At 45.2% G+C, this 18,195-nt stretch overlaps 1 protein-coding gene and 1 non-coding gene across 2 annotated transcripts; both read right to left on the reverse strand.

Moving 5' to 3' along the window:
* Positions 1–6,303: 6,303 nt before the first annotated feature.
* Positions 6,304–6,654, reverse strand: LOC131825997 (large ribosomal subunit protein uL16-like). Its single transcript, XM_059165296.1, has one exon. The coding sequence runs from the start codon at positions 6,610–6,612 to the stop codon at positions 6,310–6,312; it is 303 nt and encodes a 100-aa protein (XP_059021279.1). The 5' UTR covers positions 6,613–6,654; the 3' UTR covers positions 6,304–6,309.
* An 18-nt stretch (positions 6,655–6,672) lies between these two features.
* On the reverse strand, positions 6,673–6,806 carry LOC131826251 (small nucleolar RNA SNORA70). The gene has a single exon (XR_009351501.1). It is a non-coding gene; the product is annotated as a small nucleolar RNA SNORA70 (small nucleolar RNA).
* Positions 6,807–18,195: the final 11,389 nt, after the last annotated feature.

The raw sequence follows: 18,195 nt of genomic DNA on the forward strand, positions 1-18,195 counted from the left end.
AGGTTAGCCTGCGCAGCCCCTCCCAGCTGACCTTGCTCGGTGTCCACTCTCAGATCAGCCTGTCCTCCCCCATAATTAGCCTCAACTCGATCACAGCACCTGGGGCATTGTCTGTCTCTGATGAGCGTGGAAGCTCCCAGAAAGGAGGGTCTGTGTCCCTTGTGCTCTCTGCTGGAAGCCCTGAATGGGTCAGGCACATGGGATGCACTCAGCCAATGCTTCCAGAAGACGTGAATGATGGAACAAATGGAATGTTCGACTCAGGAGTCATCAGAAGCTACCTGATCCTTCTAAGGGAAATAGTTGGTCCACACTCTGCCCTCTGTGTAGCCTGGACACGCCAGGACAGTCCCTATGTCAAATGCTGGGTCCTCTGATAGGACTGGGTCACGGAAGCTGAGGCGGAATGGGCCAGCCTCCTCTGCGCGTACACCCCATCTTTCTCATTCGCATCCAGAAGACATGCACTGGGCGCACGTTACAAAAACGTGCTTCCCCGGACTTAAAACAGAAGCAAATTCCTCACATCATCCAGGCAACCTAGAAGTCGAGAGACCACCCAAGTTCAGAACACATAGGCTGCCAGTGTTTTCATGATGCCCAGTCAGCGTTTACTCCTTTGAAAAGTGTTTATGGGGTACCTACTAAGCGCACCCAGCACAATTCTAGGGGCTGATTTTTCTAATCTCAGGATAGCTGTTGGGAGCACAAGCGGCGCGGGTTGCCCTCTGTTTCATTGCGCTGCCACGGGCGGAGAGTGGTGGAAAGTTTGCCATTCTGACTGCAACTCCGCAGACTTGGTGCAGACTTGCTCTCCCGTTCCCAGCTGGACCGCGGCAAGGAGAGAGCAGCTGATAGCATTAACCTGATTTATAAGGGAAGAGCCACAAACCACAGCAGGACCGTGACTTCCTGCTTTGAAAAGGGTACCCGCCTGTGGACTCTTTCCGGGAGCTCTAGACCAGGTTAAAGATCTGCAGCCTTATAAGGCGGTGATAGGAAGCTATTTGTATAGATTATAAAGTGACCTTCTGCCTGACGCCCAGCACAGCTTCACCTTACGTAGAGGTCAGTGTCTCTACCCCTGAGCCCCGGCCAGCCCTCCCCACACTGCTCTGGCCATGTAGCCCTTCCTCCCCCTCCAGCCCTCCTCACAGCCCCGCAGCACCCCTCCCCACCTGCCCCTACCCTCTTGGCGCAATAGGGAGCCGTCGCAGGTGCTGAGTATTTTTAATATCAACCCTGATTCCAGGGGAAGAATTCTATAAAGATCCTACAGTCTATTACATAAAGATTCTAGAAAGGATTCTGTCAGGGAGCATCTAAGTACTTTGTGTTTAATGATGCAGGGTGGGAGCAGGAAGTCGTGGCTTTCAGAGCGGCTGGCCTGTAACACGAAGGCCAGCAGAGGGAACCATTTCCCAACAGAAAAGTGGCTACGAAACCCAAGATGGCCACTGTGTTAGGGCCTGTAACCAAGTGCCACAGAAACAGCCAAGGGCTCAAACCAGGGAAAGGTGTTGTCTCGCGCTTCTGGTGGCCAGGGGTGAGCAGGGTTGATTCCTTTTGGGCCTGTCTCCCTGGCTTGTAGATGGCAAACTTCTCTCTGTCTCTCTGGTCCGCCCTCGGTGCGGTGTACCTCCTGTCCCCATCTCTTCTTCTAAGGACACTTAATTACCTCTTTTTTTTTTTTTTTTAAAGACTTTATCTATTTGCCGCCAGTGCAAGCAGGGGAGAAGCAGGCAGAGGAAGAAGCAGGCTCCCCGCTGAGAAGGGAGCCTGATGTGGGACTTTGTGCCAGGATCCTGGGCTCATAACCTGAGCAAAAGGCAGACACTTAACCAACTGAACCACCCAGTAACACGGCCCTTTAACCTCTGTAAGGCCCTATTTCAATTACGGTCACTTTCTAAGATACTGGGGGTTAGGACTTCAACATATGGAGTTAGAGTGGATGCAATTCAGCCCGGAACAGTCACCATGTTTTCTATTTAGTTAACTTTTTTAAAGATGTGTGTGTGTGTGTGTGTGTGTGTGTGTGTGTGTGTATAATTTACATATATATTTTTTAAAGATTTTATTCATTTATTTGACAGAGAGACACACACAGAAAGGGAACACAAGCAGAGGAGTGGGAGAAGGAGAAGCAGGCTTCCCGCTGAGCAGGCAGCCTGATGTGAAGCTCGATCCCAGGACCTTGGGATCATGACCTGAGCCGAAGGCAGACGCTTAACGACTGAGCCAACCATGTATATTTTTTAAATGTTTGCTCCACTGTTTTCTAGAAATGTGCTCATCTTGGAGTGATGTGGTTTTGGAATATAGGTGAGGTTTGGTGGGGTGGGGTCCGGAGCCGACAACCAAGAAAGAATTCTTGAGACATCTTTGGTGCAAAATGGTGGTTTATTGAAGCGCGGGGACAGGACCCGTGGGCAGGAAGCGTTGCAGCCCCGGGGTTGTGAAAGATGGCTATGTGGTTGGGGGAGGTAAGGAAAAAGAGAGGTTTCAAGAAAGAAGTTTCGTATATTAAAGAAGGCTCACAGGATGCCAGAGGACTTGGTATGGTCAGGTTGAGGTTATTTACCTCTCTAGTAAGGCCTTAACAGTAGGATAGTTGGGAGGTTCCTGGAGGAATGTTACAGTTGTTACAGTCCTCCTATCACACGTCCTTATCAATGGCCTGCAGGTTTAAAAGAAATTCAGTTTCATCTACATTTCTTTCTGCCTCAGCCTCCCTCAATTTCATGGAGGAAAGGGTGATGTTAGGGCTTCAGGAAACTGAGTGATGGGTCTCTGGAAATTAGGCTGTTAATAAGAAAGCTTCTTCCTTATAAATCACTAGGACATTTGTAAACGGAGGGAGGCTCAGGTCTTGCAGGATTGTGATCTCCACAAATTAACTATTTGTTTTTCCTTTAGGGCAGCCAGGAATGCCTGAGGAATGTCACATATAGCCCACTGGGGGGGTGGATTGTGGTGTGTCAGCTTCAGCTTTGTCCTCAGCTTGCCTTCTGTCCCCTCATCAGGGGCGCCTGGGTGGCTCAGTCAGTTAAGCATCTGCCTTCAGCTCAGGTCATGATCCCGGGGTCCTGGGATGCAGCCCCCCATCAGGCTCCCTGCTCAGAGGGGAGTCTACTTCTTTCTCTTCTCTGCCCCTTTCCCCACTTGTGCGCACGTGCTCTCTCTCTTTCTCATAAATAAATAAAAGATCTTTTTTAAAAATTTGCTAACCTACGCTGTTTTTACTCCCATGGTGATCAACACGTAGTTCAAAGGTCTTGTCCCACTGCCATATTGGCACACACGCATGGTTCGCTCAGATTGACAGAGGGCACGGACACAGGCACCCCATGGGGGAGTCATGCGAGTTCACATATCTAAAGACACAGAAGGACGTGAGTGAGGTCAAGACATAAGCAGAGTGGCTGGCGGCCACCTACAGAGGCCAAGTCGGGTTCCTGAGGTGTGGAGTGGGGAGTCGCAGATGATGCCATGATAGTAAGAGTTGCCCCAGACCTCCTCATGCCAGTCTCAAAAACTCTCTCCTCCCTCCTGGTTTTCCCCTTCTCTTGCTGCAGCTTCGTACCCTCAATGCCGGGGCAGCTCTGCTGCTCGGCTAGCCCGGAGTCGTGCAAGGAAACCTTCCAGGTCTGGTGAGCCTCATCAATCTTTGAGCTAGACACTAGCAATCTGACTACAGGGGAACACTCTCTGCTCCCGGGGCAAATGGAGCCTCGTCTGCTCTACCCGACTCAGAGCCTCAGAGCAGAGACAAAGGCAGGAAGAGTTCTCGCGGGGTCCGGCTTACTGGCCCTTGACTCACCACGCATCTCACCCAGCACTCCTAAAATGTGGTCTGCCCAGTCTAAAGGTTGTCTTAAGGATGAACGAATGCATCTGAACAGAAACCAGTTGTCTGACCCTATAACCAATTCATTGCAAGTAAATATCATTAGAAAATTATCATATGTACTTCCTTATGCATTCACGCATTGGAGATTTTATGCAAAATACCCCGTTACCACCAACAGTACAGTAGATGGGCTGAGGGAAGGACAAGTGGGAGTCTTTGCTCAAGGTGCGCTTGTACTTACTGGGCAGGTCAGGACGTTTGAGGTGAAGTTTAATTTTTTAAAGAGATTAAAAGCCAGAGCCTGGATCCAGAGGTCAGCAAGCTCCATACCCCTCAGGTCTCCCCCCGGGGGGGGACAGGCGCAGTTCTAATAAAATAAGAGTTCTGAGGCAACGCTGATGCACTCAGCCATTCCATCTAGATCCCAGAAGTGAGCTGGGGCCCCTTTCTCTTTGGAGATCAAAGTGTGATTGGCTCAGGTCCGTCTTTATCATGACCCAGGACACGAGCTCGCTGGACCTGTGTTCTTAGAAGCTCCCTCACTTCACCCCAGTATGATCTCAGGACTTCTTTAAGCTTTGCCAAAGGAATGCACTCACAGTCACACAAAACATGATAAGCCCTCTAGGAAATGTACTGTGCTCGGGGATTGTATCATATAATCCACAGCAAACCACCTCACAGAATACTTTAATGTTTTAATATGCTTTTTATTAAATAAAATAAAATCTCATTAAAATATTTTAGTATTAATGAAATATTAATAGTATAAATTACTATTATCAATTTAAAATTAATCTTAATAAAATATAGATCAAATATTACTAAAATATTATAAAATAGGATATTATTTTAGTAAAAATGAAACATATTAATGCTTAATATGCTTCAATATTCTGGCTCTTCCTGTGCCCTGAAAGGGCAGGTGGTGGGGGTGGTGTGGGGGACAGTAGCTCTCTCGTAGCTGAGTGCTCTGTTCCTTCTCCCACATCATGCCCGCCTCACCAGAGTGCCTCCTCAATCCTGGACCTCCCCACTCCCAGGGCCACCTCCAGTCCACAGAGCACCATGGTGGACATATACAGAAAAATCCAGCTCGCTCCAGCCCCCATGCCACGGGTTACCTCCAACCCCGTCTAGGGGCTCCCCTGAACCTTCTTTTTAACAAGATCTGCCGTCTTTAAAGGTCAGCTAAGGTTCCACAGAACTTTTAAGTTTTCTCTTTCTCTTAACAACCCACGTGACCTGTTCTCATTGAATGCCTTCTACATTGTGGTCACAACTAGGGCTCTGGACCCAGACTCCAAGGTTAGGGTCCTAGATTCACCACTTCCTGTGTGACTTTGGGCAAGTTACTTGTCCTCTCTGGGCCTCTGTTGTCTCGCCTGTAGGAGGAAGGTGTTAGTGGCTCCTGGCTCCCGGGGTTGACATGAACACGTTACCTGGTATGTCAGAAGCTCGCAACAGCGTCAGCACGGGTTAAGAGCTTTGGTGGCATTGTGTGGTAGATGCAGGACGAGTCAGGGAAACACAGCCCAGGGGCATGTAGCCCACCCCCCACCGACGTGATGTCACCGTGCCGTGATGGGTGAAGTGCAAGGTGCTGGGGGTTTGATGGGAGGGTCATCCTGCCCATATCTGGGGACAGGGACAGCTAAGCTGAGTCCAGGAAAGGAAGGAGGGACCAGAAGAGAGGAGGCTGAGGGTCTTCTGGAGATAAGGAAGAGCATTTGCATGCCCAGCCCATAGGGACAAGGGAAACCAGGTCAAGGTCAGACATGAATTAAGCCTCACAGGGCAGAGAATGGGTTGGGCTACGGCGAAAGACTGGAGCAGGAAGTAGGGACAGGAAGAGGTGGCCTTTGGCCCAGTGGAAGAGTCCGCATTTCATTTCAAGGATGATGGGAGCCCCAGAAGTCCTATGCAAAGGACCAAGGGATGGAATTTGCATTTTAGCAAGAAGGTGCTGGCTGCTGGGTGGGAAGTGAGTGAAGCCTGGGAACATGAGATTTTGTATTTTTCATGTTTGCCCGAGACCTGTAGGAAATGAAGCCTGCTGCCCCACAACCAGAAAGAGGCCCAGGGTTTGAGGGGAATGAAGCATATTCATCTTGAAGAAAAACAGTATGAGGGGTGCCTGGATGGCTCAATTAAGTGTCTTATTTTGACTCAGATCATGATGTCAGGGTCCTGGGATGGAGCTCTACACTGGGCTCTGTGCTCAGCAGGGAGTCTGTTTCTCCCTCTGCCTCTCGCCACACACACACACACAAACACACACACACACACCCCACATAACACACATGCCACTCTCTGCACACACCACACATACACCATGTGTGTATATACACACTTGAAACAGTTCGACGTTTAGCATTATTATTTTTTTTTTTTTGATAGGAAGTTGGATTTATTGGTGGGCATGAATATGACGGGAAGGGGTAGTGCTAAGGTTCTCATGAGTGCAGAGCCCTCCATTTGTCCAAGGGACCACGGTTAGGGATGTATTTGACCCCACAGCCATCTGGGATAAGCCGCTTTTCAGCCACCATGTCTTCAAATTCATCCGCATTGAACTTAGTAAAGCCCCACTTCTTGGAGATGTGGATCTTCTGGAGGCCAGGGAACTTGAACTTGGCCCTGCGTAGGGCCTCAATCACATGCTCCTTGTTCTGCAGCTTGGTACGGATGGACATGATGACTTGGCCAATGTGGACCCTGGCTACTGTGCCCTGGGGCTTTCCAAAGGCACCCCGCATACCTGTCTGCAGCCTAAATTGGAGATAGCCATGAGGTCAGACCCCAGCATCCACCAAAAGGGCTGTCTCCAAGGTCCCTTAGGGCAACACATACAATCAACAGGCTGCATACACTACCGAGGAGGCTACTGTTTGCAGCCATGGCACACTGGGCCCCCACAGACAAAGAGCACAGTCGGCTTAATTGGCTGCAGAGGACGTTTAGCATTATTATGTGCAATGCGCTGTGCTATGTTCTAGTCCACTTTTTTTCTTCTTCTCATTCTATTCCTTTCCTTTTTGTCCCCCTAATGATGTCTAAGCCTCACTAAATTGGTTTCATGAATTACTCATAGATCCCAAGTTTCGGTTTGGGAAACACTGACTTAGAGGGAGGCATGGGAAGCCCACAGGCCCCTGTGGATGGGGCTTCGAAGTAGAGTGGGCCATAGGGTGTGCTCTAGGCATAGTGAGGGCCCTGGCCTGGGCCCCAGCTCTGACACACAGCCACCTGCCGCAGTGGGGTATGGATAGGGGGACACAGGGCCTCATAGCCTGCTGGGGGTACTGACAGGAAAGGGCCCTTTCTGCACTTGTGTGGCTAATATGACCTCAAGGTTTGCTTTAAAATATATATATATATATATATATATATATATATATATATATATATTTTTTTTTTTTAATCCATTCATCTGTTGAGAGACTGAGACATCTGGACTCTTTCCGGATCTTGACTACTGTAGACATTGCTGCTGTAAACATTGGGGTGCATGTGCCCCCTCAAATCACTATGTATCCTTCAGATAAACACCCAGTAGTGCAATTGCTGGATCATAGGGTAGCTCTATTTTTAACTTTTTGAGGAACCTCTGTGCTGTTTTCCACAGTGGCTACACCAGTTTGCATTCCCATCAGCAGTGTAAGAGGGTTCCTCTTTCACCGCAGCTTCACCAACATCTCTTGCTTCCTGAGTTGTTCATTTTAAGTTATTCTGACTGGTATAAGGTGTTATCTCATTCTAGTTTTCAGTTGTATTTTCCTGATGCTGAGTGATGTTGAGTATTTTTTCATGTGTCTCTTGGCCATTTGTATGTCGTCTTTGGAGAAATGTCTGTTCGTGTCTTCTGCCCATTTCTTGACTGGATTATTTGGAGTTTTTTGGTGTTGAGTTTAAAGAGAACACAGGCAGCAACTTCTTCGACCTTAGTTAAGCAACTCCTGTTAGACATGTCTTCAAAGGCAAGGGAAACAAAAGCAAAAATGAACTATTGGGATTTCATCAAGATAAAAAGCTTTTGCACAGCAAAGGAAACAGTTGACAGGGGCACCTGGGTGGCTCAGTCAGTTAAGCGGCTGCCTTCAGCTCAGGTCATGAACCCAGGGTCCTGGGATCAAGCTCCCTGCTCCGCAGAGAGCCTGCTTCTCCCTCTCCCTCTGCCTGCTGCTCTGCCTACTTTGGCTCTCTATCTCCCTGTCAAATAAATAAATAAAATATTTTTTTTAAAAGTCGACAAAACCAAAAGGCAATGGGAGAAGATATTTGCAAATGTCTTACCAAATAAAGGGCTAGTATCCAAAATCTATAAAGAACTTAAGGTTTGATTTTTAATTGCACTTTGCTTACAATGGCCTATGGGTTTCCTGTGCCTCCTTCCAAATCAGTGTTTTCCAAACTGCACTTTGGAGCCTATTCATGGGTCATGAAATCACTTCAGCAAGTCTCAGACCACTGAATAAAAAGAAGGAATGGAATGGAGTGGCGTGGAATGGCGTGGAGTGGAGTGAACCGGCAGAGAGTGGAAGGAAGGGGAATGGAAAGGAATGGAGTGGAATAGAATACAATGAAATGGAGTGGAGTGTAATAGAACAAAATAGAAAGGAATGGAATACAATGGAGTGCAGTAGAATGGAACAGAGTGCAGTGGAATGGGATGGAATTAATTAGAATAGAATAGAATAGGGCACCTGGGTGGCTCGGTGGGTTAAGCCTCTGCCTTCGGCTCAGGTCATGATCTCAGGGTCCTGGGATCGAGTCCCACATCGGGCTCTCTGCTCAGCAGGGAACCTGCTTCCTCCTCTCTCTCTCTCTCTCTCTGCCTACTTGTGATCTCTCTCTGTCAAATAAATAAATAAAATCTTTAAAAAAAAAAAGAATAGAATAGAATAGGTGCATTTCGTGGCACATAGTACGGATAAGTACTGGCTTGTTTGGGATTTGTATCTGTGTCTGTGAGTGCGTGCACGTGTGTGTATGTAACTTTTACCTCAAACCAGCCATTAATAAGTAAAACTGTAAATACAGAGAAGAGAAAATCAATCATGTCCAGTGATTCAGACACAGAATTTACAGAATGGAGCAACTCAGGAAACTACAGACTGAAAAATAAAGAAAACATCCAGCGGCCGTGACTGAATCTGCCAGATGATACCCCAGTGAGAGCAGAGTCGTTTCTTCCCAGGCCAACTTTCTTTCCTCGTTGATGTTCAGTCTGGCTGCTCTTTCCTCCTGCTTCCAGTGGGCCTGAGTAAGACGGGGCCTGTAGTAATGGAGTGACTCACCCTCCTGAGAGTCCCTTAAGAAGGGGCCTGTAGTAATGGAGTGACTCACGGGGCCTGTAGTAATGGAGTGACTCACCCTCCTGAGAGTCCCTTAAGAAGGCCCCAGGCCAAGATCATTCCTTGCTATCCTTCATAGATGCCTCTGCCAGCAACGGGCAGAACATGTGGGAACCTCAAAACCTGTGGGGACCGGCTTTGGAAATTTCCCACAAAGTTGCAACTCAGTCCTTTCTGAGAAATGGCAACATTACTGGACTATTATTCACAATTCACAAAATTAAAAAGTTAACAGTTTGTCAACTAAAAACCGTGACAAGGGGACTTCATTTGATCAATTTCCTGATTTGAGTTATATGAAGATTACAAAATGAAATTCTACTTAAGTATATTTTTAATTAATTGCTTTTGTTGAGAAATAAATATTTTAAGTGGTGCTGTTCTAGAAAAATCCAGAATGTGGAGCTATGAGAATCCGGACATGTGTATGTGCACACACATCAGAGTGCAGGCAGAGCCCCCCACCCCCATCCCGCCCGGGGCTGTTTTTATCCCCCTCGCTCCCCATCTCTCCCCACTCCAGCTTGCACCCCTCCCCCACACTCCACTGACCCAGCATTGGAGATCCTCGTTGATGGGGCTCTAAAATGCAAGGGGAGGGCGCCTGGGTGGCTCAGTGGGTTAAGCCACTGCCTTCGGCTCAGGTCATGATCTCAGGGTCCTGGGATCGAGTCCCGCATCGGGCTCTCTGCTCAGCAGGGAGCCTGCTTCCCTTCCTCTCTCTCTGCCTGCCTCTCCGTCTGCTTGTGATTTCTCTCTGTCAAATAAATAAATAAAATCTTTAAAAAAAATAAAATAAAATAAAATAAAATGCAAGGGGACACACTTGGTTCTCTGCTCGATCTCTCCCCAGCATTCAACACAATTCACTTCTCTCTCCTTCTCAAAACGTTCTCTTCTCTCGGCTTCCACCTGACACCACACACTCCGGGCATTTCTTCTGCCCCTCTGGCCACTTCTCAGCTTCCTTTGCCAGCTCCTCCCCCTCTGCAAAATGTGAGCGTGCACATTCTGTCCTGGGTCCTTTTCTCTTTTCATATATTTTCTCTCTAGGCTATAAGCCGTCACGACGAGGCCCGCGGGGAAGGCGGGAGCGCAGATCGGGGCTGTCACAGGGATAGAGTGGAGGCTGCATTCCCAGCATTTGGTGGGTGGGGCCCAGAAAGTCTGTTTCTGTTCTGTCCCAGAAACAGAGGACAGTGCCACCAAAGAATTAGCCCTCCCCAAGGCCACTACTCAGCCCCCATTGAGAGACACAGCAGCCGCATCCATGCCCATGGGTTCCGTAACCATCTGCAGCTCGATGACTCCCCAGCCAGACCTCGTCCCTAAGCTCTGGTGTTTCTTATGGCATGTGTGTGTTCATGCGTGTATGCATGTGGTGAATGGTGTGGGATGTGTGCATGTATAGTGAGTGGTATATGTGTGGAGGTACGTGTGGGTAGTGAGCGGTGGGGCGTGTGAGCATGTGTATGTGTGGTGAGTTGTGCAGGGGTGTGTGGTAAGTGATACATGGGTAGGTATGTAGTGAGTGGTGTGTGTAAGTATGTGTGCTGTGTGGCATGGGTGTGCAATGAATGGTGTGTGTATGGTGAGTGGTGTGTCTGTGTGTGAATGTGAATATGTGTAGCAAGAGGTGTGTGTGAGTGTGTATATGTGCAATGAATGGTGTGAGTGTGTGGTAAGTGGTGTGTGTGTGTGTGTGGTGAGTAGCATGTGTGTGGTGTGTGCATGAGGGTGACGATGCGTAATGAGTGGTGTGTGTGTGTGTAAGTGTAGTGAGTTGTGCGGGAGTTGGGGTGAGTGGTATGTGGGTGGGTATGTGGTGAGTGGTGTGTGTATGTGTGAGTGTGTGAATGTGCAGTGACCTGTGTGTGTGTGTGTGTGTGTGCGCAGTGAATGGTGTGTGTGGTATGAAACAAGCGTGTGTCTAACAGGCATGTCAAAGACAATATGACCAAAGTCAACTCCATTTTCCCCGCAAAGCTGCTTCTCCAGAATGTGCTTCCTCGCCCCTTGGCATCACCCCTTGGCCCCCTCTCCCCAGTGCAATCACCATGCCCGACTTCGCCCGGCTCCTAAACACTGCCAGTCCCATCTGCGTCCCCACCCCCTCACAGGGCCAGTGGTGAGCCCGGCCCTCGTCGTCTCTGCCAGGACCACTGCAGTAGCCTCCTCATACATCTCCCTGCTCCCAAGTCCCTGTCCCCACAGCAACCAGAGCCACCTTCTAGAACAGCAGCTCTAGTCCGTGCACTCTCCTGCTCTGACTCACCGATGGCTTCCCATTGCTCTCAGCATCCAGCCCCAGCTCCTTCCCACAGCCTGTGAGGAAAACCCTGCCGGCTTCTCCAGCATTGCTCACCTCTTGAGTCACTGGAGCTCCAGCCACCTCGTGCCAGCTCCTCGAGCGCACTATACATGCTAGCTACTGTAATCACTCTTTTTTATCACTTAAAATAACAATTTGGGTGACAAGAAATATGCTGGAGACTTAACAGCTAAAAAATATTTACTGCTTCTGATCCTTAAATAAATAAATAAATAAACTATCATCACTCTTTTTTTTTTTTTAAACAAAGAACATTTTATTATGTCAGCCAAACCTTTTCTCCAGAATGACACAAGCCCAAAACAAATCACAAATACCGCCACCTTCGCGAATGTTCTTTCTCTTACCCGCTTCCCAGGAGCTAATGCTAACATTTCTCTGGTGTCCCAGGATCGGCTCAATGGTCACATCTTCCCTAATTCCCGAAGATAAGTGCCTGCCGCCATACATTCTCATGGCTCCTGGTCTGTCTCCTTTCTGGAACAAATCCTAAGTGTCGTGAATTATCTAGTGGCATCACACTCTAGTGGATGTCTTTCTTCGTGGCTCTGGAAACAGCTGCGTGAGATGAGGAATGAGCCAGCCTCCCTCCCTGAGGGTCCTGTGGCTCCTGGCGCAGTGTCTAGCAGAGTGGACACTCGGGAAATAGCTAAGAAGTGCGTTCCAGTTCCAGTTTCAGACACTGACTCAGCAAGAGATCTGCTTCACCCAAGATAAAGCCAGGGGAAACTTTAAGGAGAAAACTGATAAAAATATGAGAAACTCCTGGAGAATGTGATTGTGAAAGCATGAGGGGCTTTGGCCAGAAGGCAGAAGGCATTGGTAGGCTGGCTCTGAAAAGGCTCACACAGAAAAGAAACCACGCGTCTGTGCTTGTTCCTCCACAGCCAATGTCAAGGGGGAAACAGTGACTTCCTTACACCCATCCCGACCCAGAGCTGTGGTCCAGTTATCTCCAGGAGAAAAAGCAGGGCATCTCAGTAGTCCCGTGTTTATAAGGAGTTAAGAAAAACAGGTGGGGAAACACACACAGTTGATGCCCTTCTCTGACAGCTCCCTTTTTAAACCTCCATGCCAAAGGAATCACAATCCAAAACTCTTGCTAAATTGTTTCTGCCTGGGGCAAAGGATGGAGAGCTAACCTGAGGAGTTCGTGGCATTGAGTGTGGAGTGTAGGGGTGGATCCATTCCCACCTCTCTCCCTGGGGCCCATGTACACTGGAGGCCAATCTTCACAGGTATTGCCAGAGGGAGACACCAATCCCCCACAGTCGTCCCCAGGGACAATGAGCTCACAGGTCAAAATAGCACAAGACATTTGAGAAGCATAACCCTTTTCAAAACAAACAAGCAAGCAAATAACAACAAATACTGGATTACAGATTCCATCAGAAGTGGAAATGTTGTTTAAGGGAAGATGTTAAAATTAGCCTTATAAATTATTAAGAAATAAGGAGAAGTGGGGCACCTGGGGGGCTCAGCAGGTTAAGCAAGCTTCTGCCTTCTGCTCAGGTCATGATCTCGGGGTTCGGAAGCAAGAAGCCTGCTCCTCCCTCTCCCTCCGCTGTTCCCCCTGCTTGCGCTCTCATGCTTGCTCTCTCTCTCTGTCTCAAATAAAGAGAATTTAAAACAAAAGAAAGAAGTGAAACAATAATAAGGCAACATAAAAAGGGAACTGAGCATAAGAAAAAATATAAATAGTCGAAGTACAGAGCACATTGATGGAAATAAAGAGCAGACTGAATGCAAGTTAAGAACATGTTGGTAAGCTGGAAATCCATACTGAGGAGCTCTCTTAGAAGAAGGACAAGAAAAAATAGAATATATTAGAGAAAAGTAAAGAAATATGAGTGATGTATGTGTAAACACTAATATCCCAATAATGAGACCTAGAAAGACAGAGGAATGAAATGAAAAGAAGGAAATGGTTGAAGGAATAATGGAGTTAGATTTCCTAATTTTTCTTAAAAAATTGAAATATCGCAGAATTAAAGGGCCTGTTCGATGAGAAAGAAGAAAAATAAGGGATAGCAGGAATCACACCTAGACACCTTAAATAAAACAGGGAACTATTGTTAAAAGCCATATGTGAAAAACCCACACCTAACATCATCCTTAATGGGGAAGAACTGAGAGCTTTTCCTCTAAGATCATGAACAAAACAGGGATGTCCACTCTCATCATTTCTATTCCACATAGTACTAAAAGTCCTAACCACAGCACTGAGGCAAGGAAAAAAAAAAAAAAAAACAACAAGACATCCTAATGCTCAAGAAAGAAGTTAAACTTTCACTAATTCCAGATAACATGTTACTCTACATTGAAAGCCCTAAAGATGCCACCAAAAAACTACTAGAATTTATAAATGAATTCAGTAAAATCATAGGATAAAAAATTAATATACATAAATCTGTTGCACTTATTTAAACTAATAATAGAAGTAGGAAAAAGGAAATTAAGGAAACAATCCTATTTATGGTTGCACCAAAAAGAATAAAATATCTAGGAATAAACATAATCAAGGAGGCAAAAGACCTGTACTCTGAAAACTACAAAACACCAATGAAAGAAATTGAAGATGACACAAATAAATGGAAAAATATTCCATGTTCATGGATTGGAAGAACCAACAATGTCCATGTGACCCAAAACAATCTACAGATTTAATGTAATCCTTATCAATATACAAACATTTTTCATAGAACTAGAACACTCATTCTAAAATTTGTATGGAACCATAAAAGACCCCAAATAGCCAAAGCAATCTTGAGAAAAAAGAACAAACCTGGAGGTTTTCAAGATTTCACGATTTCAGATTTCAAGATATACTACAAAGCTATAGTAATCAAAACAGTATGTCATTGGCAAACGTAGATGTTTAGATAAATGGAATAGAATAGAGAGTCCAGCGGATGGAACTAGAGGGAATTATGCTTAGTGAAACAAGTCAGTCGAGAAAGATAATTATTATATCATCTCCCTGATATGAGGAAGTGGAGATGCAATGTGGGAGCTTGTGGGGTAGGAAAAGAATAAATGAAACAAGATGGGATCGGGAGGGAGACAAACCATAAGAGACTCTTAATCTCACAAAACAAACTGAGGGTTGCTGGGAGGAGGGGTGTTGGGAGAGGGTGGTGAGGTTATAGACATTGGGGAGGGTATGTGTTATGGTGAGTGCTGTGAAGTGTGTAAACCTGGTGATTCACAGAACTGTATCCCTGGGGCTAATAATACAGTATATGTTTATAAAAAATTTTTTAAAAATAAAATAGGCGGCACCTGGGTGGCTCAGTGGATTAAAGCCTCTGCCTTCAGCTCAGGTTATGATCCCAGGATCCTAGGATGGAGCCCCATAGCAGGCTCTCTGCTCAGCAGGAAGCCTGCTTCCTCCTCTCTGTCTGCCTATCTCTCTGCCTACTTGTGATCTCTGTCTGTCAAATAAATAAATAAAATCTAAAAAAATAAAATAAAATAAAAAATTAAAAGAATAAATAAAACAAGATTGGATCAGGAGGGAGACAAACCATAAGAGACTCTAAATCTCACAAAACAAACTGAGAGTTGCTGGGGGGAGTGGGGGGGAGGGTTAGGGTGGTGGGGTTATGGACATTGGGGAAGGTATGTGCTATGGTGCTGTGAAGTGTGTAAACTTGGTGATTCACAGACCTGTACCCCTGAGGCTAATAATACATTATATGTTAATTTAAAAAATTAAAAAAGAAAAAGAATAGAGAGTCCAGGGGCACCTGGGTGGCTCAGTGGGTGAAGCCTCTGCCTTCGACTCAGGTCATGATCTCAAGTTCCTGGGACCAAGCCCCATATCAGGCTGTCTACACAGCAGGGAGCCTGCTTTCCCCTCTCTCCCTACCTCCCTGCTTACTTGTGATCTCTGTCTGTCAATAAGTAAATAAAATCTTTAAAAAAGAGTACAGAGTCTACAAATAAACCATATTTACATGGTCCATATTTACACTGACCATATTTACATGGTCAATGAATCTACAACAAAAAAGACAAGAATATCCAACGGGAACAAGACAGTTTCTTCAACAAATGATATTGGGAAAACTGGATAGTTATAAGCAAAAGAATGAAATAGACCACTTTCTTACACCATACACAAAAATAAACTCAAAATGGATTAAAGACCTAAATTTGAGACCTGAAACCATAACACTCCTAGAAGAAAACATCAGCAGTAATTTCTTTGATATTAGCCATAGAAATGTTTTTCTAGATAGGTCTCCTGAGGCAAAAGAGATAAAGACAAAATTAAACTATTGGAACTACACCAAAATAAAAAGCTTTTCCACAGTGAAGAAAACCATCAGCAAAACAACAAGATACCCTACTAAATAAGAGAATATATTTGCAAATTAAATACTAAAGAGGTTATTACTCAATGTATATAAAGAACTTCCACAACTCAACACCCAAATAATAAATAATTCAAGTAAAAAAATGGGCAGAGGACCTGAATAGGCATTTTTCCAAAGAAGACAAATGGCCAACAGATACATGAAAAGATGCTCAACATTCCTCACCACCAGGGAGAAGCAAATCAAAACCACAATGAGATACCATCTCACACCTGTCCGCACGGCTAAAATAAAAAATACAAGAAACAACAAGTGTTGGTGAGGATGTGGAGAAAAAGGAAACTTTGTGCACTGTTGGTGGATTGCAAACTGGTGCAGCTACTGTGGAAAACAGTATGGAGGTTCCTCAAAAATTTGAAAATAGAACTACCCTATGATCCAGTCATTTCACTACTGGGTATTTGCCCAAAGAAAACAAAAATGCTAATTCAAAAACTATATGCAGCCCTATGATTATTGCAGCATCATTTACCATAGCCAACACCTGAAAGTAACCCAAGTGTCCACTGATAGATGAATGTATAAAGAAGATGCGTGTGCGTGTGTATGCATGGTACTGTATACCTGATACTATATGTACACACACACACACACACACACACACACACACACACACACAGTGGACTATTACTCAACCATAAAAAAGAACAATGTCTTGCCATTTGGGACAACACGGGTGGACCTAGGGGATATAATGCTAAGTGAAATAAGCCTGATAGGGAAAGACAAACACTATGTGATTCCACTCCTATGTGGAATTTAAGAAACAAAATAAACGAACAAGAAAACAAGAGAGAAACGAAAAAACAAACTTAATACAAAACAAAACTTAAATACAGAGGAAAAAAATTGGTGGTTGCCAGAGCAGAAGTGGGTGGGGGGAATAGGTGAAATAAATCAAAGGGATTAAGAACACTTTCATCATGATGAGCATTGAGTAACAAAGAATTGTTGGCTCACTATATTGTACATTTCAATGAATATGACACTGTATGTTAATTATACTTTTTAAAAAGTATGCAAGAGTTGAGATTTAATTAAAATAATTTTTTAAAATATGGAACTCTCAAAGACAAAATTCCAAAGTCTTCTAGAGGAAAATATATTTTACCCAAAGGAAAAAAATCTGACTCTTGGTTTCAGCTCAGGTCATGATCTCACGGTCATGCGATCGAGCCCTGTATCGGGCTCCGTGCTCAGCAGGGAGTCTGCTTCAGATTCTCTGCCTCAGCCCCTCTCCCTGCTTTCTCCCTGTTCTCTCTCTCTCTCTTTATCTAAAAATAAATAATTTTTTTAAAAAAAAGTTACAGCAGGAAAAGAGAAACAAATCAGGACTGTCTTAAGCAAATCATGGTCAACCATGCAGTATAAAATCAACCAGAAAGTATTATTCAGGATGAGGAAGGTTTCTCAAAATCATGAACATTTTAATGCCCCAATAATATATGAAGCAAAACAATTGATAAACAGAAGAAAAAGAGACAAACAAAAAAACTCTTAAATGCAGAGAACAAACAGGTGGTCACCAGAGGAGAGGTCGGTGGGGGGATGGGTGAAATAGATAAAGGGGATTAAGAGGTACAATCTTCCACAGACAAAACAAGCCACAGAGACGAAAAGTACAGCATAAGCAATATAGTCAATAATACTGTAATAATATATAGTGACAGGTGGTGACTGCACTTTCTGTGGTGAGCACTGAGTCATGCACAGAATGGCTGAATCATTATATTGTACACCCGAAACTGACATAACACTGTATGTTAATTGTACTTCAATAAAAAAATTTTTTTGATAGAAATACAAGGAGAAATTGATCAAGTCCACCTTCACAATAGGAGATTTTAACACACTATTCTCAGGGAATGACGGGTCAAGGAAAAGAACAAAAAAATAAGCAAAAATATAAAAGATTTGAGTATCACCTAAAAAATAAAGAAGGTTATGCATCCAAAATTTTAAAAACACAGTTTTTCCAGCAGATATGAGACATCTACAAAACCTACCCATACACTAGGGCCATAAAGGAGCCCCAGACAAATTTCAAAGTATAGCTACCGCACCAACCAGACCTTCTTGACCAAACACAACCAAGCTCAAAGCTCATATAAACAGAAATGGTTAATAAACTCATCTCTGTGGAACGTTTGGCATGTCCTTCTAAAGTGAGGTATTAATACACCTTACAGTTCAACACTTTCACTCTCAGAAACATCCCCGAAACTCGTGCCCCTGCAAAGCAGGCAAAATACACAAGGATGTTTGGAGCAG

Source organism: Mustela lutreola, chromosome 2 (assembly GCF_030435805.1).
Source record: "Mustela lutreola isolate mMusLut2 chromosome 2, mMusLut2.pri, whole genome shotgun sequence".
In the NCBI taxonomy this organism is placed as follows: Eukaryota; Metazoa; Chordata; class Mammalia; order Carnivora; family Mustelidae; genus Mustela; species Mustela lutreola.